Genomic DNA, 26484 nt, shown 5'->3' with positions numbered 1-26484 from the left:
CGCAAGAGGGAGGGGATATGGGGATATAGGTATACATGTAGCTGAATCACTTTATTGTACAGCAGAAACTAACACAACATTGTAAAGCAATTATACTCCAATAAAGATGTAAAAAAAAAAAAAAATTAGTAACCTCCCAGCACTCCTGGACTCTTATCCGATTTGTCAATTCTCTATAACACATGTCCCCACCTGGCATATTATATATTTACTTGTCTGTCTAATGTGTCTCTCCTCTCTCTAGAATTTAGGTGCTATGGAACCAGTGCCTGGAACCATACCTACTCAGTAAATCTTTGCTGGATGTATGAATGATTATGAATAGGCGGTTTAAGGCACTTTCAAGAGTAATTTTGATTCTATGTGATCTTTGCCTTCTCTGCTGCCTTGGGGACCTCCCACTTTGGAGTTAGATGGTTCTGGTGTAATAGTTCGTGGGAGGACACACTCAGCCAAGCCTCTGATATGTCTGCCCTTCCCTCTCCTACGCCAGGTGAACATAACACGCACAATGGACCTTCCACGCCAGCAAAAGAGGGAGACACAGACAGGCCGCACCGGGCCTCCGACGGGAAGCTCCGAGGCCGGTCGAAGCGGAGCAGTGACCCCTCCCCAGCAGGGGACAGTGAGATTGAGGTAACTCAGAGGCTTCTGCCTGACTTGGTGAATGTCATCTCCACAGGTGGCCGGAACAGGAAGCGGGGGGGCAGAGTTCTGTCTGGGGGAGAATGGCCCTGTGTGTTCACAAAGTGCAGGAACAGAGAAAAGGGCCCTTGATGAAAAGGAGGGAAGAATTCGGTTGGCCACACGGAAGCACTGTTGACTGACCAGGCTAGGAAAAGTGACCCTAGAGATGGTAAAGATGGGTGATTGTCAAATGTGAGCCACAACAACATCACCTGGGGGCCTGCGAAAACCCAGACGGCTGGGGCCACCCCCTAGAGTTTCCAATTCAGTAGATCTGGGGCAGGGCCTGAGAATTCGCATTTCCAACAAATTCCTAGACAATGCTGATGTGCATTGGGCACCACACTTTGAGAGCCTCCAGTAAAGATGACATTGGATAGTGGACCTTCCCCACTGGGTTAGAGTGATTCTTAACCTTGGCTACATGATAGAATCACCTGGGATGCTTTTTAAAATCAGATGCCCAGGCCCCATCCCAGACTAATTAACTAGACATTTCAGGGAGTTCTGAAAGTTCCCCTAGTGATTCTACTATGGCTTAGATATTTATCTACCTGAAGACAGGAGGCTGGCTCAAATAAGTTTGCATCATTCTGTAATTCTGAGTTTCTCGATGGTTCTCAGTCTGGGCTGCACATGAGAATCTCCTGGGGAGCTTTGAGAAACCTTCATTCTCAAGCCCAGATCAATTAAATCAGATTCCCTGGGGGTGGGACCCAGGTGTCAGTATGTTTAAGCTCCCTAGGTGATTCCAGTGCAGCCCAGGCTGAGAACTACTGGTCTAAGGGACGCGCCAATCTTTAGTGTAATAAAGCAAGTGTGCGGTTATTGGTCAGGCACTGACATTTTCCCAAGCAAACAAACAAAAAAGAACAACATGCATGAAAGATGGGGAAGACCACTAGAAGGGACAGAGGCAAGATGGATGCCCCCAAAACAGACAGAAGCAAGTGTTACCTATCAAGGGAGAAAAATGGGCACATGCACGAGTTTGTACTTGTTTGCAGAAGGCAGTCATTTTGCTGGCTTGAGTGTGCCATGGGTATACATGGGTGGTATTGGCAAAGCTTGAGTCACTGTCAGGATATCCAAGTGCAGCATCATCACATCCCTGTGGATAATCCTGTACAAATTATGGAGCAGCTACAAAGTTCAGCCAGCAAACTCAGATAAGCTAAGAAATACCGTTTTCATCATTTCCTTAAAATCAGTGCCATTTTGACTCTGAGTCCCCACCCACCAGGGTGGTAGGAAATTCCATTTCATTATTGGGGCCTTTCCCCTCCCAGAATTATATGAGAATCTCAGGGTTCAAGTGGTCTCAGAAAACAGAATAATAGCCTCTTTTGTCCATTGTGGCTTGGCGGCCACTGCCTTTTTCATTGTCAGTACCTGCAGTGGTCACTGAAAGTCCAGCTGTTCTCTGGGGTCTCCATGCCATATGTTGGGCATAGAAATCCTTGTCGAGAGTAAGAACGTTGGAGTATTAGCTACGATCCTTTGGTTGCAAGCAACAGAAACCAATTCTGGTTACTTAAGCAAAAAAGGATCTACTGGGAGGGAACAGCATGGAGAGGAAGTGATACAACCAAGGTTAGAAAGAATAGTAACAAAGGCCACGGTGGGGAATCTGGGGGACCTTCAGGGTGCCGGCCCCTTCTGGAGAGCGAGATATTTGAGATTCTAGCGCCACGTCACTTGATGTCCGATTCCAAGGAGGCAGCATCCCATTGGCCTGGCCTGGATCCTCATGCTTGCCCCTGATTGAGAGTCTCACCAAGATAGCACACAAAGGGAAAAGAAAATCGAGGTGCTCCTTCTAAGAAGGAGATGGATGCTGGGGACCCCAACAACGGATGGCCAATACCCAGACACTTGATACTTAGCCAGTGTTCACTGGTAGGGCTGTACTAGCTAACCGGTGTCACTAGTAGGGCTGTGCTAGTCAGCCAGTATTCACTAAGAGAGCAGTAGCAGTTGTTTACGGCTGGTGTCTGTTCCGATCATCCTAGAAAGTGTTAAATATTTTGAACATCACGCTCGTCCCCTACACTTGGTATACACAGCCATCTCTTCTGTGAGCTCGACTGCCCTCGGGACCTGCCAGAGAGCAAGTATTCCCACTGCTCATGGGACTCTTCTCAGTCCAGAGGATTCTGTTCTTGCTTTTCCTCTAATTCTTAAAGCCACCACCTTCTAAAACCAAGGAGACTTGGTACAAACCCTTCAGGGGGATTAGGCCTTTGCACAAGGCTAGAAGAAAAGTTACTGACTCTTGATCACCCTTGCTTTCTGCCTTCCCAGATGCCTGAGGATTTTCTACCAGCTTGAAGTTGCAGAGCTATAGAAATCCTGGAGAGCAACACGTACTTTAATATTTTTAAAAAATGTATTCGATCACCTGACGTGGTTTCTGCTCTTGGTAGGGGACAGTGGGGACGGAGAGACATTTTTCCATTAAGCTGAGAAGGGGGTGGGGGGGCATGGAAGGATTATGGGGTGATATTATTCTGGAAACATCTGCTTCTTGATTCCAGAGTAAGTACCACTGGGCAGGAACAGTTGAAAAGGTGTGAGCTGTGTTCCACCGCCATGCTCAATATCAGCACAGAGGTTTTGCATGGGTCGCACCTCTTAAGTCTTTGGCACTGTTGCTACTGGCTGCAGCCCACGAGAGAGAAATTAGGTAGAGAAGTGGAAAGGAGGAAAATTCTGACTATGTATTAGTTAAAATCCCTCGACTGCAGGTGCCAGAAACCAACTTGAGCTAGCTTAAGTGAAAAAGCAGAGTTTATTTTAAGGATACAGGGATTCTCTTAGAACCCAAGAGCCAAGGGTACAGCAAGTATCAGCAAGATACTGGAACCAGAAGGTAGGAGGGGCAAGGAAACGCATTTACACCTTCTCTCCCTATGTTCCACAGTGTAGGTGCTAGAATCCCCAAGCGATAGTGTCTTTTCAGTGGGCATGACTCTCCTCCAGGCCCCTCACTCTACTTCTAACTAAAACCAAGTCCTGCAAAAGTGTTGGGTCGTGTTTCCATCTTTCACCCCTCTGTTCCTCTCTCTCTGCAAACTAGTCTTCCCTGTCCTTCAGATCACGTTGCTACCAACAGCCACCCAAAGACGATGAATTTCTTTCCAGGTCTCAATTTTGAGTTCCCAAGGAAAGGCCTCTGACCCAGCTGGGGTTAGGGGCCCACCCCTGGCCCAAACCCTGGTGGGCTAAAGAGTTAGGGTCACGAGCAGAGTGTCCGCCAGGAACAGTATACCCACTGAGAATCTAACACAGGGAGATAGAATGGTGGGCTAGTGGGGAAGAGGGACAGACCCTCTTCAGAGAGGATATAGGCAGTAAATTCAGGAGTCAGCATTAAATTTGAAATTACTTGATTTTTTGAAGAATTCTCCTACCAAAATTTCTAAGTTTAACTGATCCATCCTAGTTAGTTCAGATAAATTAGGACTTAGCATATTTAAACCCCAGAAGCTCTCTTCAAAAACAGTGGTTTTCAAACTTTTTTTTTTACCATGACCCATAATAAGAACAATACTTATTATCATGACCCAGCATTTACATACACATAAATGTAAAAGATCAAAAAATTTACAAAATAATATTCCAATAATATTCACTAAAAATTGTTTCTGAATGAATAAGTAAAAACTTATGGCTGTCTAATTATCTTAAATGAATCATTTCCATGTAAAAATGGACTTTTGCAAGGAGTTGGGCCAGTGGCATGAATTGGGAGATGCCAAGATTGACACATGAGGCAAAAAAAAAAAAAATTCACAAAATAATATTCAAGTCTACTAATTGTTTTGAAAACCTGCATTAATTGACCTTTTTCTTTCTAGATACTACCTTTCTCTTTACTTTTAAAGGCATTGCAAATGTGTAAATACAACCACTGACCCCCCGAGAGTTTTCCAAGGTGGCCCATTCAAGATGGTAGACTGAGTAGGTGCCTTTGTTGCCCCCAACACCAGCTACATAAATGATCACGCAGGCCTTTTGTTCTTAAAAATAATGATCACCAGAAAAAATTATGAAAACCAGCAGTATAAAAAATTGAGGCCAAGATAAATGAATAGGATAAACTATGAGAGGTAATTTAAGAAACACAAAAGATCTTAGAAAAATTCTGATTGGTTTTCTTATAAAGATTCAAGGAGGTCTTGTATCCACGAAGAAAGAAGTGCAGGCTATTGGGAAAGGAACACTCAGAGACAAAGTAAAAGCTACTGTAAATTTTTAAATGATAGTGAGAATCAAAAGTTTCATAGAAGGGTTGGAAGAGAAAGTTAAAGAAATCTCTGAGAACATAGATCAAAAAGACAAAATTACAGAACACTGTTTTTAAAGGATAAGCAATATCAATCCAAAAGATCTAATTTGTCTATTGGGAATTCCAGAAAGATATAACAATGGGAAAGATAGGAGGACGTTATTTAAAGAAATAGGCTTGAGAAATGTTTGAGTGCTGAACAGTATGAATGAAAAAAGACAACACCTAGATATATCCTCATGGGATTTGAGGATGCCAAGTACAAAGAAAAGAGCCTAAAAAATCCAAAGAGAAAAAAAGGAAAACCTGTAAAGAACTGGGGATCAGTGAAACATCAGACTTCTCATTAATCATGCTTGACACAAGATAGATTCTTTCAAAGATCTAGAGGGCATTATTTTCCAATTGGAATTCTGCACCCAGAGGAACCTTAGAGCAAAATAAAGACATGATCAGATTAGCAAAAATGCAGGAAGGTTACTTTCCATGCTCCTTTCAGAAGAAGCAACTTAAGGATGTACTCAAGCAAAACAAGGAAGAAAACCAAGAAAGAGACTTGGGATCCAGAAAACAGTGGATCTGACCCAGAAATGCAGTAAAGGGAAGTCTCAGGATGCTAGCTGTGTGACAAGCCTGAAGATGATCCAGTCCACATTGGAACATTCTGTCACAGAGGAAGAACATCTTTGATATAGAGGGTGTGGCTGAATTTGAAATTCTACTGAAGGCATGTTATTGGAAACAAGGAAGGAATTAAAGCAATTAATAAGCTCCAGCAAAAACAAAAAGTTATTCCAGGCAGGCGTGATTCCTATGAACAAACTGAGATATGGCACGATTTTAATCAGGATGGAGTACAAGAAAGGAGAATACACATGACCTGGGTGGTAGGAACAGTCTCCTTAAAGTGGCTCTGGAGTTATGAAATTAGATACGTAGAGAAGGAAGTGAAATCCCAGCACATTACTTCACTCTGCAGTGAACAGTAATCACAAGATGTACATAAATGCTCTATACTGGTTACCAACTTTTAAAATCAACATATAGACAGAGCACAGAAGTCTTAAGTACAATTATAAAACCCAGTGCACAAACCAGTTTATCCACATTGACAATGCAAAAGTGAGGCTAAAGCTCAGCTATTCAAGAGGCGAGGAGGTAGTGGGAAAGGGTAGGGACACCAATGTCCATATTTTCCATATTGGGTTTGCTGTTTTAGCCAAGAGAAAATATCCAGTGCTGATGGGAATTGGAAATAGAGGGGTTCGCATATGTGAAAAATATTAAATTCTGGAGAAATGGGGGAGATTTACCATGAGCTAAACCCTCATCTTTCACATTGCCCAGTCAAAAGATATTGTTTAAAGTTGGCAAATCAAGAAGTAAAAGTATGTTATTTAGAGTTATAAAGGTAATCAGCAGAACTGCTAAAAACAGAAATGTTTAGAAGTAGCTGGGCTTATGGTGAGCAGTGAATGTAAAATGGTAGTATTTCATTTTGTCAAATGAGTTATACGATTTTTATTGTTTTTGGACTGAACTCCTTTTTTGAGCTTTTATGTGAAAGGCAAGAACAGGCGTCTTGGTTCTGGCATCTATGGGTTGATAGGAACCCAAAAAATTGGCCATCAGAATATATTTTGCACAGCTGAGGTTGAATGGGGACTCGAGGATACATGTGTGAGTCACATGTTTTATAACTTAAAGATAATGTTTTTTAAGACATATTTTCCTCCCAGGGAATTAATTTCTGCAATTTCTGCAGACATTAAGTCAAATGCAAGCAAGTGCATTTGTCTCCTTTCTCTCTCTTTCATCACAGCGTGTGTTCGTGTGGGACTTGGATGAGACAATAATTATTTTTCACTCCTTACTCACGGGGACTTTTGCCTCCAGATACGGGAAGGTAAGAATCCATTTTGTCTCCTTTTTTTTTTTTTTTTTTTAACGTGACAGTCTGTCCAGCTGGTTTGTCTTGGGAATTGTGAGGGCAGTTGATACAACAGCTTCTCCAACAAGCTGCCCCTTTGCGTCAGCCGGGCTTTGGAAGGCCTATGGAATTTTCCCTTGACATGTGAAATTTTAATTAGCTTCTCCCATGCCTTTTCTTCCAACACATGAAACATTCAACATCCACTTGATAGGATATAAGCTTGTAGTCTTCGGCTGTCTCCCTCCTCCTAAGAGGGCTAGGAGATGCTTCAGCCAAACCCAGTAATCCTAGCTGAAAAACGAGGTAAAGTACTTTTCTTCTTCCCTGTTGTTTATTTTAGTGTCTCCGGCAGATGAATTTAATTTTCCTTCCATTTTTCTGAGACAAGGGGGAGGCATTTTGTCAGCTCCAGCATGGATCTTAGCAACAGCTTTGCAAATGTATCACCGACAAATTATGTCGGGGAACCATCCAGTTAGAGCTCCGGGCAGATGCTGTCGGTTGACTGGTGGTCCATGCAAGAAATGTCAAAACGCCCTTAATAATGCAAAAATGAACCCAACCGCTGAAACCCAAACCCTGCCGATCCCGTGGGCTTTGTATCAAACCACGTGTGGATGCTCCAGACGCCTGCCGTCTCTTCGGGGAGACAGGTAGAGGTGGCAGGGCGGGGCTTTAGGGGACAGACGCACCGTCAGCTCGTCCGAGGTAAGCGACCTGTTGGCAGCTGCTCCCACACATGAGTGGGAACCATGAGACTCACCAGCGCCTGGAAAATATTTCTGTTTCTGTTTAGAGCCCAGGAATATGATTTGACATCACCTCATGGCTTTTCCAGCTGCTCGTGTTTTTTATGAGGGTTATAACAAGCTGGATGTGTAATTAGCAAGATAGATTTATCGTCTGCCATTATGTTGTAAAGAATATAAAAATGGTGTTGGTGGTGCAGAAATCTCTTGCCGAGGAGGAATGCCGTTAATATGTCTAGCAGTGCCTGCGGGAAATCCGGCATGCATTTTTGGAGTGTGCACAGCTTAGGTAAAGGATGGCAGAGTCCAGAGCTGCTGAAAAGCACCAGAGCGGACTTGGCAGCTATTGCAAAAAAACTGGGCTTTCCCAAAGGGGCTGCAGTAGTGAGTTGCCCACCCAGGCTGGGTGTTCTATGGTTTTTAACCACCCCAGTAAAGCCACCGCCCCCCCCCCCAAGAACCATTCCTTCACTCTTCTTACCCTTTGAGAAGTTCCACAGCTTCGTGCAACAATTCAGTTCCCATGGATTGCGTAGGGCTTTGTAATCTAGGCTAAGATTTTTGTGTCTGTGTCTCACTACCACTCTTTAAACCAAGTTACAGCCTCGTTCAAGACAGGGACAAAGCCCAGAGCTCTGTTCTGGGCCCCATGGCACCTGGTCCATGTCACTTATCACCAGCCAGCTCTCTCCAATCCCATCACCCAATCCCAGCCACCTTCCCCTCCAGCTGTCTGGTCTCCACTCTTGCCCTTTCCAGCCCCCTACAGAGGGGTCATCCTAAAATACAAGCCTGGTCTCTCCTCTACTGAAAAATCGTCAGCGGCTTCCCCATTGACAAACCCCAAGCCCAGCCTCCAAGGCCCTTCATGAGCTGGCTTCTGCCCTACTCTCCAGCCCTGTTTTCTCTTACTTGTCCCGAGTTGCTTTTTGTCCTCGGAACCTGCCACCGTCTCTCCCATCTCTTCTGAGTTTTTCCCAGAAGCAGAGCCTGAGACCAGGAGTGAGTGCTGGTAGTTTAGGTGGGGGGTGATCCCAGGGAGCACTAGGTGCAGAGTGGGCAAGTGAGGCGGGGAAGGGAGGGCAGCCAATACAGGGTACGTAAATAGCTATGGCTGCGGGTACCTGGGACTCAGAACCACCGGGGACCTCTGGGCTACTCCGGAACACACCTCAGAATTGACTCCCCCAAGGAGCAAGGGTGCTGGGATATTTATCTACACATTCCCTTCCATCGTGGGTTGAGGGCTTTTTCTCGGGGGGGGGTTATTTCCCTGTCCTGGCCTGTCCCATGAAAACCCTAGGGCAGGGAATCACAGGTCCTAACAGGAGGAAGCCTCTGCATGTTGAGAGGACACAGAAGAGGGGCACACTGGAAGCTTCTGCTATAATCTAGAATGTTCTAGAAAGTTCAGGTATTAGGTTAAATCATACTTATCTTTCAGTTCCCATTTTCAAGGTAGCTTCCTCCAAGAGGACTTTCCTAACCACCCCCACCCCCATCTAAATTGCATCTCTCCCCATAACTCTATTTTTCATTTATATTATAATTATGCACTTATTTTCTGTCTCCCTTCTAAGCTATATGTGCCCTGAGGACAGAGACCATGAACATTTTTTATCAACCCAACTAAGCACAGTGCATGGACCAGATTGCTCAATACATATTTGTTGGGAAAATGAATCGGGATGATCCTCTAGAATGAAAGCAACATGACGACAGGCACTTTTTTTTTCTGTTTTGTCCCCAGAGCATAGAACAGTGCCCCCCACCTAGTAGGCATCGAATAAATATTTGGTGAATGAAGGTAGGTAGGATAGAAAATAGTATCAAAACAAAAAATTCCTAACTAGGGGCCACCCGCCAAATTCTGCCTGCAGACATTTGTGTTTGGCCCCTAGAGTGTTCGAAAAAATGTGAATTTGTCGCCAACATTTAAAAAATCAGGAGATTGCACAGACCAAAACAATTGCAATTTCCAAGTCTTCTTGAAAAATTAGAAAACCTAGCAATCCTGCATTCCCATGTGGCAGCAATCAGCAGGGGCTGAGTAACAGCTGCCCAGTTAGCGGGGGTGTACACTCTCCAGCCCATCCACAGCCCCACTTGGCCTGTTTAGGGGACCCTTCTGACCCCATTGGCATCTGAGTTTCAACATCCATCCTAGAATTACAGAACCACTGAAGGTCAGAGCTGGAAGGACCTGGGAGACCATAACGTCAATTTGTCTCCATGGTACAGTAGGAGAAACTGAGGCCCAGAGAGAGTGAGGTCATCCAGGAGATAACGAGAGGTAGACCTCAGGTGCACTTGCCTCTCTGGGTGTTCCCAGGATGTCCAGGGAAAACTAAGGTGAGATGCTCTTGGAGCCCCCAGGTCTCCAGTGCCATCATTATTCCTCTTCTAGAATTTTCTACTCCTCCAGCTCTTTTAAGTGAGGAATGAGGTTGGTTGGTTGGTTGGTTGGTTGGTTGGTTTTCCTAAATCCAGCCACCCTAAGAGAGACCCAAACTAACCATGGCTTAACCAAGATAGAAGTTTATTCCTCTCACCTTGTAGTCCAGGCATAAGCAGTTCAGGCTGGTAAGGCTGCTACCCAGTACCAGGGATGGAGACCTCCTTCCATCTTTTTCTTTACCATTCCTGGAGCATTGCCCTCGTTGGCAAGATGAAACGTAGCTCACCCCCATGTCTGCATTCCGGGCAGTAAGAAGGGGAAGCAGGAAAAGGGGAGTCCACCTCTCTCTTTTTCATTTTTATTTTTTTCCCTCTCTTTGGAGGGCCAGATCCAGAAGTTGCACAGATCGTTTCTGCTCACGTGCCATTGGCTGGAACGTGATCACATGGCTACCTTCAGCTGCAAAGGAGTCTGGGAAATGTAGTCTAGTCATGTGGTCTATTAAAATTCAAGGATTCTATTATTCTGAGAGGGAGAAAGGAAGAAGGGATATTAGAGGACAGCTAGCATTTTCTAGCACAAAGTACCATTAGTAAGAGGAAGAACAATGAAAGAGAAAATTGTTGAGGAAAAATAAAATTCGTTCTGTTCAAGACACCTAGAGGACAACTGTATTTGTGGGTCTGAAGCTCCAAAGAGAGGTCTGGGCTACAGCTATAAACTTGGAAGACAGAGGAGAGGAGAGGACGTAGAGGAGTGTGAGCCCCATTCTGCAGACAGAACAACTGAGACACAGGGAGGTTATGTAGTCAGGGTATTCATAATGGAACTTAAATTCATGGCCTTGACTTTTGGCCCACATCTCTTTCTGTTTGTGCTCTTCCAATAGCTGCAGCCACATGGAACCCATTATTAATAGCTGGTATCAAGTGGGACTCTCAGCTTGAAGCACGGCGTGTTTAAGCTACAAAGGGAATTTATTAGATGACAATAATTGAAAAACCCAGAGGTAATGGGATTCAGCCTGGGCTGGATCCAGAAGCTCAAGCAGTGTTCTTAGGGCTTGGTCTTTCTGCATCCCTCAGCTGACTTTTTCCATGTGGCAACTCCTTCTCAGAAATCCCAACTGAAAAAGAAGACTACTTCCCAAATTCCAGCACAACTCCCAGGCTTGAATCTTATTGGCTCAAACTGGGTCAAATGCCCATCCAAACATCAAACTCTGTGGCTCTGTGTAGCCAACCTAGATCAAGAGCCTGGCATGGAGGGAGTAGAGGAGCAGGTCAGCTCCATCCCAACCAAATGGATGGAGCTGGGGAGGGATGGTACCCCAGAGAAAACTGAAGTGTTCTTTCCAGAAGATGGTGAGGATCCTGGAGGGAGGAGTGTGTCCAGAGTGGGCTCTGAAGGTCGTGACCCTCCATACATCTACACCAAGGACCAGCAGCTCTTTGCTCATGGCCATTGTGTTAAGCACTGTACAGGAAGCAGATATCATATCAGTTGTGGTCCCAGCCGAAGGAGCGACTCACTGTTTACTTAGGGAAATAAGACCAACAGAGCTAAAATGATGAAGAAATGATTCAAAAACAGAGTGTTTGACTTTTAAAACAGAAACTGGGCCCTTCTCCTGTTCCCAGTCAGGGCATGTGCTGCTCAAGGCTGTCATCTCTCCACTTCCTTTCCATCTCTTCCTACCCAGCGCTCAAAACCAGAGCATCCCTTTGGTAGCTGTACCTCCCCACATCTTGTGGATCCATTAGAGGTTCCCTGGAGAGCCAGAGACGCCAGTGATTGCCGGCCGCCTCTTTCCTAACCTCTCCTCCCACCCCACCTCCCTGCAGTCCCTGAACTCTGTTTTTTCCAGCTGGGATTAGACAAATGCAAGGTGGTCAGGAGCCTTTGCCTGTGGCCAGGAAGGGCTCATAAGGGGAACTGATCAGCAGTCTTCCTGGGTTCACAGTGGGTCAGCCCTGACTCCTCCTTTAGTGCCCTGCCTTCCAGGCAGCTCAGTACCAATTGGAAGCTCAACTCTAGGCCCAGTTTGTGTGTGTGTGTGTGTGTGTGTGTGTGTGTGTGTGTGTGTGTGTGTTTTAATAACAAACAGCTTTATTGAGAAATAACCCACATACCATAAATCTACCATTTCACTGTGTACAATTCATTAGTTTTTCGTATATTCAGAGTTGTGCAACCATCACCAGCATCTAATTTTAGAACATTTTCATCACCCCAGAAAGAAACCCCATATCCATTAGTAATCATTCCCCATTTCCTCCGGCACCGCCCACCCCAGCCCCTGGCAACCACTAATCTACTTCCTGTCTCTATAGATTTGCCTCTTCTGGACATTTCTTATAAATGGAATCACACAATATGTGGTCTTTTGTGACTGGCTTCTTTCACTTAGTATAATGTTTTTGAAATTCATCTATGTTGTAGCATATACCAATACTTCATTTTTATTGTTGCATAATTTTACAGTGTGTGAATATACTACATTTTGTCTATCCATTCATCAGTTGATGGACAGTTGGGTTTTCAGCTATTATGAATAAAGCTGCTGTGAACACTCATGTACAAGTTTTTGCATAGACATATGTTTTCAATTCACTTGGGTATATACCTAGGATTGGAATTGCTGGGTTATATGGCAACTCTGTTTCACCTTTTGAGAAATTGCCAGACTCTTTTCCAGAGTAGTTGCACCATTTTGCATTCCCATAAACAAAGGATAAGGGTTCCAGTTTCTCCACATCCTCACCAACACTTGTTATCATCTGTCTTTTTGCTTATAGTCCTCTTAGTGGATGTGAAGTGATGTCTTGTGGTTTTGGTTTACATTCCTCTGACTAATTATGTTGACAAATGACTAATGATATTTCCACGTACTTATTGGCCATTTGTAGCATCTTCTTTAGAGAAATACCTATTAAATCATTTATTGGTTTTCTTAATAGAAGTATAGTTGATTTACAATATTGTGTTATTTTCTGGTGTACAGCAAGGTGATTCAGTTTCATATATATATATATATATATATATATATATATATATATATATATAATTTTTCATTTTTTTCCATTAGTTTATTACAAGATATTGAATATAGTTCCCTGTGCTATATAGTAGGACCTTGTTGTTTATCTATTTTGTATATAGTAGTTTGTATCTGCTAATCCCAAACTCCTAATTTATCCCAAAGGGGAAAGGTGCTAATCCCACCTTTCCCCTTTGGTAATCATAAGTTTGTTTTCTATGTCTGAGAGTCTGTTCCTGTTTTGTAAATAAGTTCACTTGTGTCATATCTTAGATTCCACATATAAGTGATATCATATGAGATTTGTCTTTTCTCTGTCTGACTTACTTCACTTAGTATGATAATTTCTAAGTCCATCCATGTTGCTGCAAATGACATTATTTCATTCTTTTTTATGGCTGAGTAGTATTCCATTGTGTGTGCGTGTGTGTGTGTGTGTGTGTGTGTGTATACACATATATATATCTTCTTTATCTTTTCACCTGTTGATGGACCCTTTGCCCGTTTTTAATTGGTTTATTTGTCATTTATTTTTGAGTTGTAAGAGTTCTTTATATATTCTGGGTAACAGTCCATTATCGGATATGTGATTTGCAAATATTTTCTCCCATTCTGTGGGTGGTCTTTTCCCCTTATTGATAATATCCTTTGAAGTATATGAAGTATTACAGGGTGAAAGGGGTTGAAATTAAATTTTTTAAAAGGTGGCCAGGGAAGGAGCCCTCATGGGGAAGCTGAATTTTGAATAAAGACTTAAAAGGAAGTGGAGGAACAGATATCTAGTGGAAGAGCAAGAGGGAACAGCAAGTGCAAAGGCCCTGAGGCAGCAGTTTGATGGATTTGAGGGACAATAAAGATGCTAGCATGGTTGGAGCACAAGTCAAGTAGAACTCAACTAGCTTTTACTCTGAAGTGGGAGCCATGAGGTTTGTTGCTTATATTTCTAAAGAATCCCTCTTGCTGCTCCCCAGGAAAGGAAGCTATTGGGTGGTAAGGCTGGAAGCAGGGAGACCTGTGAGGGGGCTACTGCAACAGTCCAGTCCTATAATGGTTTTTTGGACCAGGGGGGATGAGATGAGGAAGATGAGAAGTGCAGCAGCCTGGATATATTTTGAAGGCAGAACCAACCGCAGATAAAGAATGAAAAGCAATTCCTTATTCTCACTCCCTGGGCTCCAGAGATGTCTTACTTACTTTCTGTTCATGGTCTCCCTCTGAAGGGACCTGATCTCTTTTCCCTCTATTGCCAACTAACAAATTCCTCTTGAAAAAATTCTCCCCTTTTTATTTATTTATTTTTTTTGGTGCATTCACTATATACCAAGTACTCCACTGTGAATTTTTTTTTTTTTTTTCTGAGTTGGACCTCAAGTGCCAACGTTGAGTTATTCACATTCTTTGTCCACGCAGGCCTCTTTCTTGTATCACGTGGGTACAAACGTATGTTTCTTTGTAGACCCATTTGTACTCTTCCTCCTCCCCTCCCCATAGTCGATTGTGTAGCCTTTTGTTTACTTTCCTGTAAAATACGTATTGTCTTCTTGTGTGCATTTATTTCTTCTGTCTGTAAATGAAATTTAAATACCCCTTGTTTCTCACTTTTCTCCCTCTGCACTGTGGCCCTAGGTCCTTCCACGTTGCCCTATGTCCAACTCCATTGCTCTAACTCAGTGGTCCTCAACTGGAGGTGATTTTGCTCCCCAAGCAACATTTGGCAACATCAAGCATTTTTGGTTGTCATGACTTGGGGTTTGCTCCTAGCATCTAGAGAGTAGAGGCCAGTGATAACGCTAAACATCCTGTAATGCACAGGACAGGCCCCACAACAGAGAATTATCTAGCTCCAAGTGTCTATAGTGCTGCGGGTGAGAAACCCTACATCCACCTGCTGCTCTGAATCCCAGGGTCCCACGTCTTCCTTATGCCCCCTTCCTCCAGGGAGGACACCCAAGCTCCCCCCAGCTCCCCACCAGCACAGACAGTGCTGTGACGAGCATCCTTTATGAACTGCTCTGAGCTTTACACCACAAACCTATAAGGTATGACTGCTCCTATTATACCCATCTCTGGAAAAACCTGAGGCTCAGAGAGGTAGCATAATTCAGCCAAGGTCACCTACCTTGAAGGAGATGAAAGCCAGGAGGTGGCCCACTGCTCTTAACCATGTATCCAAACTGCATCCCCAGTGATCCACGTGAGTGTCCTCAGGGTGAAAATTAAAAGCCATTGGCATGAACTCTTCTGCTTGACTGAGCTCCACGAGCACACAGACTGGATCTAATGTCTTCATAGCTTCATCCCCGGGCACCAGGCAGTGCCTGGCACATCCACTTGATAAATATTTGTTGAATAAACAAATAAATAGCTCGTGGGTAGGGAGTTTTCAGCATGTGTGGTTGCAAGCACTGCAGAAATGAGATTCCAAGGTGCCTGCCCTGCAGGGAACAAATAACCACACACATGACAAGATAGGGGCCTGTCAGCGTCTCTCCGGGGCCAAGATGCTGGGTGCCAGCCTGGCCTGACCTAACCCAGAGCTGGGCCCACAGCAGGGGCTCAGCAGAGGCTGTGGAATGTTGAGCAAGTGGCTCCTCCAGGCAGGCTTGGAGTCAGGGGCCCTTTGGCTGGTGGGGGACCTGCAGTGGAGCCAGGTGATCCTTGATGCCTACCCGAGCAGGATCCCATCCAGGGTTTCCCTCCAGGTCACCCCTTTGAAAGGGCCAGGCCCTGCTCAATCTGAAAAAATAAGAGGTTTCAAACTGGCTATGTCAAATCTGGCTTGAAGACAGGTTGATCCCCTGGCATTTCCTTAAGTTCTGAATTCATTGCCAATATTTTACAATCTGGATGTTTTACCTAAACACCTGGATATCTCACTTCTCTTGGAAAATAGGAAGATCTGGCAACACCAGACCTGAGTTTTCAAAGAGTGGAGACCCTTTGATAGGACGTGTGACCTGGGGCTCACCTCTGCCCCCTTCCCTCCCTGGAGTTACACATCCTCCCTGAGCTGTGGGTTATGGGTCCGTGGTGCCTCCTTCACCGCCCGCCCCCCACCCAGTGGCATTTACATTTGTGACCTGCCAATGCCAGGTTGTACCCAGCGTAGGTGGGATACGTGGGGCAGAGGTTACTGGTCCCCATGCCCTCCGGGTCCTCCACGTAGACTGCGGGACACAGGCGTCCCTGGTTCCCTCCACCCAGCTTCCAAGCTTTGTCAGGTGGTTCAGAAACCATACCATACTCCCCACAAAGCACAGGCTACTTACTTCCTAAAGATCGTCTGTCTTGGGGATCCATTATCATGGCTGGGAATTCTGTTCACTAAATGTGGTTTAAATCCTATCACTTCCCCTCCTCCAACAAATAAAAGAGAAGCCGTGCTATTATCCAGCGTCCCTTCCTTAGGAGGGTCTCTCCAGCCTTCCAACTAGATCGAAACGCCCTATCGAGATGACTCATGGAGGGCTTGCCATAATACAGTTGCAGTTATTCATTTCTTGATGTGATTATTTGATGATAGAAAACATCATCATTATCATCGTTAAATGGCTGGGACTGAATTTCCATTGGAGCAGATGCTGTCAATGCCTCACCTTTATCCCTGCAGCCCTCCCTATTCCCACAGACATGACGGTTTCCTCTGCAAGTACCTGTGACAAGCTGGGGTGCAGTCTCCCAGGTGTCCACCGAGGGAGAGAGTCCACAGCAGCAGCCTGCTCGTGGACCTGCCCCTGTTGATTTCCTTCCCTCCCCCCCTCACTTCCATACTCGGTCACCAGTGCTTCCTGGGGTCACCTCCCAGATAAACTGCTTGCACCTGAATCCCAGGCTCAGGGTCTGCGTCACGGGGGAGACCCAGACTCAGGCATTAAGTATGCCTGAATGTTCAGACATCTTCACGATGGGTTCTTATAGGAACTGAAACTCCGCATTGCCAGATCCCTGTTGTAACATAAGCCCTCCTGGCCCCTCGAAGTGTGGTTCAGGGACAGGCATCATCAGGGAGCTGTTAGAAATGCAGAGTCGGGACTTCCCTGGTGATCCAGTGATAAAGAATCCACCTTGCAATGCAGGGGACGCAGGTTCGATCCCTGGTTGGGGAACTAAGATCCCACGTGCCGCGGGACAGCGAAGCCTGTGCGCCACAACTACTGAGCTCGTGTGCCTCAACGAGAGAGCCCGCGTGCCGCAACTACAGAGCCCACGCACCCTGGAGCCCGCGCGCCACAACTAGAGAGAAGCCTGCGCGCCACAACGAAAGATCCTGCGTGCCTCAACGACCCGACGCAGACAAAAGAAAAAAAAAAAAAAATGCAGGGTCTCGGGTCCCAGCCCAGATGTACTGAACCAGAATGGACATTTAAACTCAACACCTTCACACATTAGTCTGTGAGGCAAGATGTAAGCCATGAATTCACCTGGTGACGACTTTTCTCGTGGATCCTGCTAGCCTCTTTGTGTACCTAGAAGAGACTGGGCAGAGAGAGCCTGGCCAGATTTTGGCTCTACACATCTCCCCCTGGGGCTCCCCTGCCCTCTCCGACCAGCCACGGTCCTCCCCCATCCCTCAGCGGGTGTAATTACGTGATTCCGGCTCGGATTCCGGAATCCAATACCCAGCACAGTGCCATCAGGATTCAATCAGATCCAGTTGGCGAGACGCGGCTTGGCCTGTCCGTTACTGCTTTACAAACTGAGAAGAAATAAAATCCCTGGTTTTATGACCCAGCAGTTAAAAACTATTTGTAGAAGTTGCTAAGGTTCAAATCAAAAGTGCCCTCCCTGGAGGACGATTAGTTAATTCAGAGGACCACAGATTCTTTTCTTTCTTTTTCCCCCTTCTACCTTGAGATGTGACTCTGATTCATTTCTGCCTTTCAGACATCTAGAGCTCTCCATCCTTTGACAAACACAAGCCAAAGTGCTTAAGGACATCTGTTTATTTTATTTCTTTAATGAGAAAACCTTCCAATTTCTCCGGGCTCAGCTGTGTTTATTTACATTGTGTTAACCATGTGAGGCCAGCACCTTGGACGTTTAAAGGCCTGGCCGGGGCCCTCACAGCGGCCTCCAGCTCTGAAATGGAGTCAGCCCTGCCCAAGGAAAACAGAGTCCTTGGAACTCTATAAAGTAGATTTTCAAAATAAATACTGCCTAATTCACTCGGTAGATGTGGATTAAGTCAAGATGAATACAATTTGGAAAGGATTTTCTGAGGAAGTCGGAGATTTCTTTCCCCCACTGGGGGTTAAACCTTGTATTTAAATCTCCATCCCCACCTCCCCCCACCCCTTACCCCCAACCCCCACCCCATCCCCACCCCCGCCCCGCCGCTCTCTTTTCAGTTAAGTAAAAGGTATTTAGTCTTTGTGGCTAATAAAGAAATGATGACTTTGATTGGCCTTCTCAAGCAATGATTATTTTCTTTGTAGGACCAGGGGTGGTGACTTAACTAGTCACTGTATTCCATCCAGTAAGGGCAAGACGCGAACATCTGCCGTTGTCATTCTGGCGGGGGTGGATGAGGAAGAGGTTGGAAATGCTTTCAAAGATGTCCTAGAGGTGAATGACAGTTGGAGGGGCCGTGGGCAGGGGAGTGGTACCCTTTGTAGATTTAATCCCCTGTAATAGTTCTTCCCTGAGCCACTGGGCCTCCATGCCAAGTGCCTCTGCTCATGTATTTTAGAGCATTAAAGGATTACTTCCAACATAAAATATATTTCAGAGATGGTTTGGGGTTGTCAGAAAAGCGCTCATTAGCAGAGACTTTCTTTGAAGCCCCGTGCTCTTGGCTGCTTGGAGAGAGACCATTTCTACTTAGGTGGAGGGTTTCTGAGCTAGTTAAGACTCCTGAGTACTCCTCATTTTCCGCCCCCAAATTTAACAAACGCGACTGCTTTCCCAGACTACTTTGGCCAACTTTTTTTCTCTAGCCCCACCTTTCAACGAATGCTGGAGGGCATCTGAAAAAAAAATAATGATAATAATAATAAGAGGGATTCAAATCTCCTGTGCAAAACCTACAACAAATTGTTGGTTGGGTTAGAATGAGAAGCTCTTTTGTCCGCTGTAAATAGAGGGGGTGCTGCTCACACTGATAAGTGGTGGGGAAAAAATCCCGGGCACCTTGCGAACCTAAATAATGGGAACAATTTTCCTTTACACTTAACTAGCAGGTTGAGAAGCCGTCTCCCCCAGCGCCCCACCTGCACTTTTTTACGGTGTTTACTTCCCAACAATAGGGCTCCTGAGCTGTGCAAAGATCACTGGAATTCCCGTGAGCCTTTGGTGATGAGGGTGTCACTGGGTGAGTGGCAGGAAGGTATCAAGGCGGTTGTATGGGGGGTTGACTTTGACAGGGAAATAAGAGGTTCCCCTCACTGTGCCTGCTTCCTACAATTCCTCTGTGAATTAGTGAACTTGTGGGCCCTTCCGATGGCAGAGAGGGGAAAGCGCTGATGCAAGTTCCCCAATAGGACCTAATTCAAAGAGAAATATGCAGTTTAAGAATCTCTTTGGAAATGTCCATCAATGGTTGAATGGATAAACACATCCTAGGATATTCGTACAATGGAATATTTTCAGTCATAAAAAGGAATGGAGTACTTAATACATGCTCAGTGTGGACAAACCCCAAAAACATTATGCTAAGGGGAAAGAAGCCAGGCACAAAAGGTCATACACTGTATGATTCCATTTACATGAAGTATCCAGAATAGGTAAATCCACAGAGGCAGGATACAGATTGGTCATTACCAGGGGCCGGAGGGGAGGGAGAATGGGGAGCAACTTCTTCGTGGGTGTGGGGTTTCCTTTGGGGGTGATGAAAATATTTTGGAACTAAATAGAGGTTTGCTCATCTGTAAAATTGGAATAACAGTTCCTGCCCCACTGACCTCAAAAGACCAGCCCGGGAATCATATAATGTTTCCCTAAGGGCACTGTAGGTGCTGTTAAAGGAACACAAACTGCCTGGAGCTGGTAAATGATGAACATTTTTTACTTGAAAAATGAGGGTGTTTTTTTAAATACTCTTCTTATCCATAGGTTTTGGTGTCTGGGTAATAATGGCCTCAAAAAATGAGATGGGAAGTGTTGCCTCCTCTTCTGTTTTCTGGAAGAGATTGTGGTGAATTGGTGCTATTCTTCTTGAAATGTGGTGAATTGGTGCTATTCTTCTTGAAATGTTTGGTAGAATTCTCCAGTGAAACCATCTAGACCTGGAGATTTCATTTTTCAGGAGGTTTTTAACTATGATTTCCATTTCTTTAATAGTTGCAGCTATTTCACCCTGAGTTTCGGTAGTTTGTAGTTTTTGAGTAATTTGTCCATTTCATTCATTGTCAAATTTAGGTGTCTGGAGTAAAAATAAATAAATAAATAAGTACTTTACGTTTACGGTGACTTTCAGTTTCTAGCATATTATAACCCATACCCAGAAGCCTTTGATTATAGGGATAAAAAGTGTAAATCTCTCCCTGTGTGCATGGCACTGGGTCAGGAGTCACCTCCTTGGTCCTCGAGACAAACCTACAAGGTAGATGTGGTGATCCCCATTCTACCCAGGACACAGAGGCCCTGCCCAAGACTACCAGCCTAGTAACCTAATGGCAGAAAACGGATCAGACCCAAAACTCCAAAGGGCATTGGAAGCCGTTCTGCCACCGAGCAGACCACAGCCAATCACAAGGCCCCCAAGTTCCATGCGTAGCTTTCAAACCTTCAGTCCAACCCCAGTTCCTTCCTATGCCTGATTTCCCCCTGTTGGGGAGGGAAGGTCTGCAGGCTACACCTGACTCTCAAACATATTTTTTGGTTACATTTTTGAAATTAGCTGCCAGCATTTAAAGTGGCGAGTTTTTTAAAATTTATTTTATTGAGGTATAGTTGATTTACAATGTTGTGTTAATTTCTGCTGTACAGCAAAGTGATTCACTTATATATATATTTTTTCATATTCTTTTCCATTATGGTTTATTACAGGATAGTGAATATAGTTCCCTGTGCTATATAGTAGGACCTTGTTGTTTATCCATCCTATATGTAATAGTTTGCATCTACCAACCCCAAACTCCCAGTCCATCCCTCCCCCACCCCACCACCCCCGCTTGGCAACCACAAGTCTGTTCTCTATATCTGTGAGTCTGTTTCTGTTTTGTAGGTAAATTAATCTGTGTCATATTTTAGATTCCACATGTAAGTGATATCATGTGGTATTTGTCTTTCTTTGTCTGACTTACTTAGTACAATGATCTCTAGGTCCATCCATGTTGTTGCAAATGGCATTATTTCATTCTTTTTTATGGCTGAGTAGTATTCCACTTGTATATGTATACCACATCTTCTTTATCCATTCATCTGTCGATGGACATTTAGGTTGTTTCCATGTCTTGGCTATTGTAAATAGTGCTGCTATGAACATAACGGTGCATGTATCTTTTCAAATTATAGTTTTTTCCAGATATATGCCCAGGACTAGGATTGCTGGATTTTTAGCTTTTTGAGGAACCTCCATACTGTTTTCCATAGTGGCTGCACTCATTTACATTCCCACCAACAGCATAGGAGGGTTCCCTTTTCTCCACACCCTCTCCAGCATTTGTTATTTGTAGGCTTTTTAATGATGGCCATTCTTACTGGTGTGAGGTGGTACCTCATTGTACTTTCGATTTGCATTTCTCTAATCATTAATGATGATGAGCATCTTTTCATGTGCCTATTGGCCACCTGTATGTCCTCTTCGGAGAAATGTCTGTTTAGGTCTTCTGCCCAATTTTTGATTGGGTTATTTGTCTTTTTGTTATTGAGTTGTGTGAGCTGTTTGTATATTTTGGAAATTAAGCCCTTGTCGGTTGCATCATTTGCAAATATTTTCTCCCAGTTCGTAGGTTGTCTTTTCATTTTGTTTATGGTTCCCTTTGCTGTGCAAAAGCTTGTAAGTTTGATTAGGTCCCATCAAATGGGGAGATTTTAGATAAGCCACAAGGATATATTGTATAGCACAGAGAATTATAGTCATTATCATGTAATAATCTTTAATGGAGAATAATCTGTAAAAATATTGAATCACTATGCTGTACACCTGAAACTAATATAATATTATAAATCAACCATACTTTAAATGAATAAATAAATTTTTTAAATTGGGAGATTTTACACAGAAATTCAGGCTTCTGGGTTCTCTTGAAAAGTCAGAAGATCTGGCCATGCGGCACCCACAACCCCAAATGTCACCACTTGGCTGGAGCTGCATAGCAGCTGCTTCCTTTCAGTGGGGTCGGTGGCCACCAGTTTTCCACAATCCCCACCACTCCCTATTGCCTCCCTAACACTAAGGCCAAATGTCAGCTGTTGTTTGCTATCTCATTGCACTATTGTCTTTCTGTAAGAAGAGTTGTACCAAGAGTTGGAAAATGAAAGATCAACAAGGTATATGTTTCACTTGCACCATTTCAGTTAAGTGAGCCACTTAGTCTCTGTAAGTCTTGTTGTCTCTCGTGCCTCATCCACAGAATAAAGTCCAAACTCTCTGGGCTGGCTTCCAGACCCTTCATGACTTAGTTCCTTCCATTCTGTCCTGCCTCGCCTCTCAGACTCTCAACTTTCTATTTCAGGCTACACAGCCTTACGGCTGCACCAGCAGACTCCCCCACATCCAGGCCTTTATCCGTGCTGTTCCCTCTGCCAGGAGTGCTTTCCTCACTCGCCAACCATTTGCCCAGCTAATGCTAATTCAGCATTCAGGTCTTATCTTAGACATCTCTGCTTCCGGGAAGCTCTCCTTGACTACACTGGGTTAGGTGTCCCTCCTGTGTGTTCCCTTAGCACCCTATGCTATTTGTCACTAATTATTTTATCACCTACTTTTTTGTGTCTCTCCCTAACTCGACTCCAGCGCCTCAGGTGCAGGGACAGACTGTGTCTTAGTTCTCTCCACTTCTCTGCTTCCCGGCACAGCACATTCTGTGTGCCCCATAATTAGTTGTCAAATTAATTTTCTTTTGGTTAAAACCCAACGCAAGCTGATTTAAGCAGAAAAATGAATTTATTGGCATTTATAACCAAAAGTTCAGGGGCGCGGCTGAATGCTGGGTCTCAAACGGTGTCAGTAGAAGCCAGTCTCTCTGCATCTCTTTGCTGTTTCCATTGGGTTGGCTTCATTCCTTTCACGTGTCATGGCAAAAATTCCCCCAAGCAGCACAAGACCTGCATCCTGCCAGCTCTATGACCCCAGCGAAAACAGAGTAATGTTTTCCCAGTAGTTCCAACCAAGTGCCAGACGAAGCTCTCCTTGGCCTAGCTAGAACCAGTCACTCAAAGGTGGGGGTAGGTGGGACCGGCTGCCTCGGAACTACACAGATAGGGAGTGATGAAGTTCCACCGAAAACACTCAGGAAATGCTGTTATCAGAAGGTGCGTGGACGCTGGGCAGACAAGAAGAGCAGACACTCACTCCCACGTGCATGTTTTAAGCCATGTGAGGGCCAAGAACCTGCATAGTCTTACCCAGCACATAGTAGGTGCTCAGTAAATACTTGAAGTTGACGTCAAATCTGGCCCAGTTACCAGGGTCCATGCCCTTAGATGTGGCTCTAGAGGGTCTGGCCCATTGCCTCTATGCCCTCATCTCCTAGGACTCCTCCCTTCCCTCACTCCACCCCAGCCACACTGGCCTCCTCAGTGGTACTCAGCCCTGCCAGACACACGCCGACCTCAGGGCCTTTGAACACTTGGTTCCCTCTCTCTGAAATGTTCTTCCTCCCTCATGGCTTCCCCCCTCGCCTCCTTAAGATGCCACCTTCTCAGCAAGGACCTCCCTGACCATCCTGTAGAACTGCAGTACCTCCCACAGAGCCCACACAACACAAATCCTTTGCTATATTTTTTCCCATTAGTCTTTATCACCTCCTGGCAGGGCACAACTGTGCAGAATGCACTTTGCTCAACTCTAGGAAGCGGCACTTTCATGGGGTCTGTGTGAATGATGCCCCTGGGTTGTGCAGTGCACAACCACACACAGCAGCTTGTGCGGCCATACAGCAGCCCTGCCATCAGACATACCACAAATCTTGCCTTATTCATTTGTTTATGACTGTTTTGCTTGCTGCTGTATCCCAGTGCCTGGAACAGTGCCTGGCACATAGAAGACACTCAGTAAATATTTGTTGGATGGATGGATGAATTTCTGCCCTCCTCAACCATGCTGCACCTTGACAGCTAAGTTGGGGAGTGAGGGAAGAGGAGTCCTGTGTCCTGATGGATGCCAGTGAGAACTTGACCCTCGGGACTGAAAGAAGCCCCACCCAGTGACCTCTTGCTCCTTCTTGGCTCCTCCAGCTGACAGTACGTTGAGTGCTCTGTCGCCATTTAAGAGGAAATTGATTTTGCTACTCAAAAGAATTGTTTGTTCTCTCCTACCCACCTCCCATTCTTTAGGTTTTCTGTTGGAGGAGGGGGGTGATAGGACACTTACCTCTGTTCATCATACCATACACTGTCAGTGTCTGTAAATTGTTTAGCCTTTCTGCAGACTGAAATCATGCCTGTATGGGCTCATGCCAAACGCCCTTGCTTTCCTGATACTCAACACAAAGAAACCTTTGGCCTGCGAGATGGTGATGGTCCAGACAGTCAGAGTTGCATCCTTGAGGGCTGAGTGGCATAGGGGGGAAAGGATGAGATTGGAGCAGACCATCCTGGAGACAAGTCCCAGTCCTGTTGCTTAATAGATTAGGGATTCACGGAGTCAGACATCTGTAAAACGGGTACAATAACAATACCTGCCTCACTGGGTTTTGGTTGGACATGATGACACAGTGCCATGAAGGCAGCCCAAGAGATCCGTTTTGGATATAAATCAGGTCTCTTCATTGTCCTTGCTTGAAACTGTTCCCTGGTTTCCAGGCTCACTTTGAACAAAGTTCAGACTCCTCCCGGTGGCCTAGAATCCCCCAAATTATCTGATTCTCCTGCCTGGCTCTCTCCTCCTTCTCCCACGTACTTACTCTGCTCACTCCACACTGGCCTTCTTTCTGCTCCTCAAACACACAAAGCTTGTTCCTGCCTCAGGGCCTTTGCACTGGCTGTTCCTTCTACCAAATCACCCCACGGCTGGCTCCTTTGTTTCGTTTGGATCTTTGCTCAGATGTTGCCTCCTCAGACAGACCTTCCCTGACCACCCCATCTGTAGCAGCCCTCCCCAAAACACATATACACAGACATATTTGGTCTTTCTCTCCCCCTCTAGCACATCTTCAGGTTTCCTTTTCTTCAAAACACTTGTCACGATTCAAAATGAAATGTATCTTAGTTTTTCATGGCTCTCCCCCTCCACTAGAATGTAAGCTCCATGTAGCAAGGGACTTTCAGTGTCTGAGACATGTCATAGTAGAAGACATTATAACAGTGGTCTAGAGTAGGAGTCAGCAAACTGCATCCTAACCATGGGCCAAATCTGGCCCGCCACCTATTTTTTTAAATAAAGTTTTACTGGCACACAGCCGTGCTCATTCATTTACATATTGTCTATGGCTGCTTTCACTCTCCAGCAGCAAAGTTGAGTAGTTGTGACAGAGACCATATGGGCCACAGAGCCTAAAATATTTACTATCTGGACCTTTATAGAAAAGTTCACCCACCTCTGCTCTAGAACATGGGCTCTGGAGCCAGACAGCTCAGGTTCAAAGCCTGCTCTACTCCCTAGCCACGTGACCTCAGGCAAGTCACTTTTCCTCCTTGTGCCTCAGTCCCTGCTTCTGTAGTGTGGGTGCAATAGCAGTAATACTTACTACATGGGGTCACTAGGGGAGGATTAAAAGAGTTAATATATGTGAAGCGCTTAGAACTGTGCTTCCTATATAGTAAACAGTTTTTGCAGAATAAATGAATAATAAATATAATTATAAGTAATAATGAGTGAATGAATGTCTTTTAAAGAACTGCATCTTTAGAAGCATGTTGCTGGTTGGGTAAGAATGTCCTCTCTCTGGAAGGTATGGTGAAGTATCACTACCACTACAAATAGTAATAACAATAATAATAATAGTCAGCAGAGGACTCACAGCATTGATGAGGACATGTCCGTTGCTGGACAGAAGCAGGAGACACTTTGCTGGGTGGTGTCAAGCCCTGTTCTAAGCACTTGGTGTGAACTTCCAAAAATGCACTGGTCTCCCATGCCATCAAATGCCCCTTGGTCCTGAATGGTGGCTCACGTTAGGGTGATCATCTCATCTGGGTCGTCTGGAACTTCCCCAGTTTTCACACTCAAGGTGCCAAGTCCCAGGAACCTCCTCAGTTCAGGCACATAGGGACAGTTGGTCCCCCTAATACATGTTCACAGCTCCATTTATCTAGCTGTTTATTCTTTTGCCTTTAAATTTA

The 26484-nt window shown here is 45.0% G+C and overlaps 1 protein-coding gene across 2 annotated transcripts in view; it reads left to right on the top strand.

Moving 5' to 3' along the window:
• The window catches only part of EYA2 (EYA transcriptional coactivator and phosphatase 2), a 259292-nt gene that overhangs the window by 178728 nt on the left and 54080 nt on the right, over positions 1-26484 (top strand). For both annotated transcript variants that reach the window (XM_036827587.1, XM_036827586.1), the window contains exons 8-9: positions 494-636; positions 6801-6884. In XM_036827587.1, the coding sequence (XP_036683482.1) occupies positions 494-636; positions 6801-6884 (227 nt within the window). The remainder of the gene's footprint in view (positions 1-493; positions 637-6800; positions 6885-26484) is intronic.

This window comes from Balaenoptera musculus, chromosome 15, assembly GCF_009873245.2.
Source record: "Balaenoptera musculus isolate JJ_BM4_2016_0621 chromosome 15, mBalMus1.pri.v3, whole genome shotgun sequence".
Taxonomy (NCBI): domain Eukaryota; kingdom Metazoa; phylum Chordata; class Mammalia; order Artiodactyla; family Balaenopteridae; genus Balaenoptera; species Balaenoptera musculus.
This window is presented reverse-complemented; position numbering and strand designations above follow the sequence as displayed.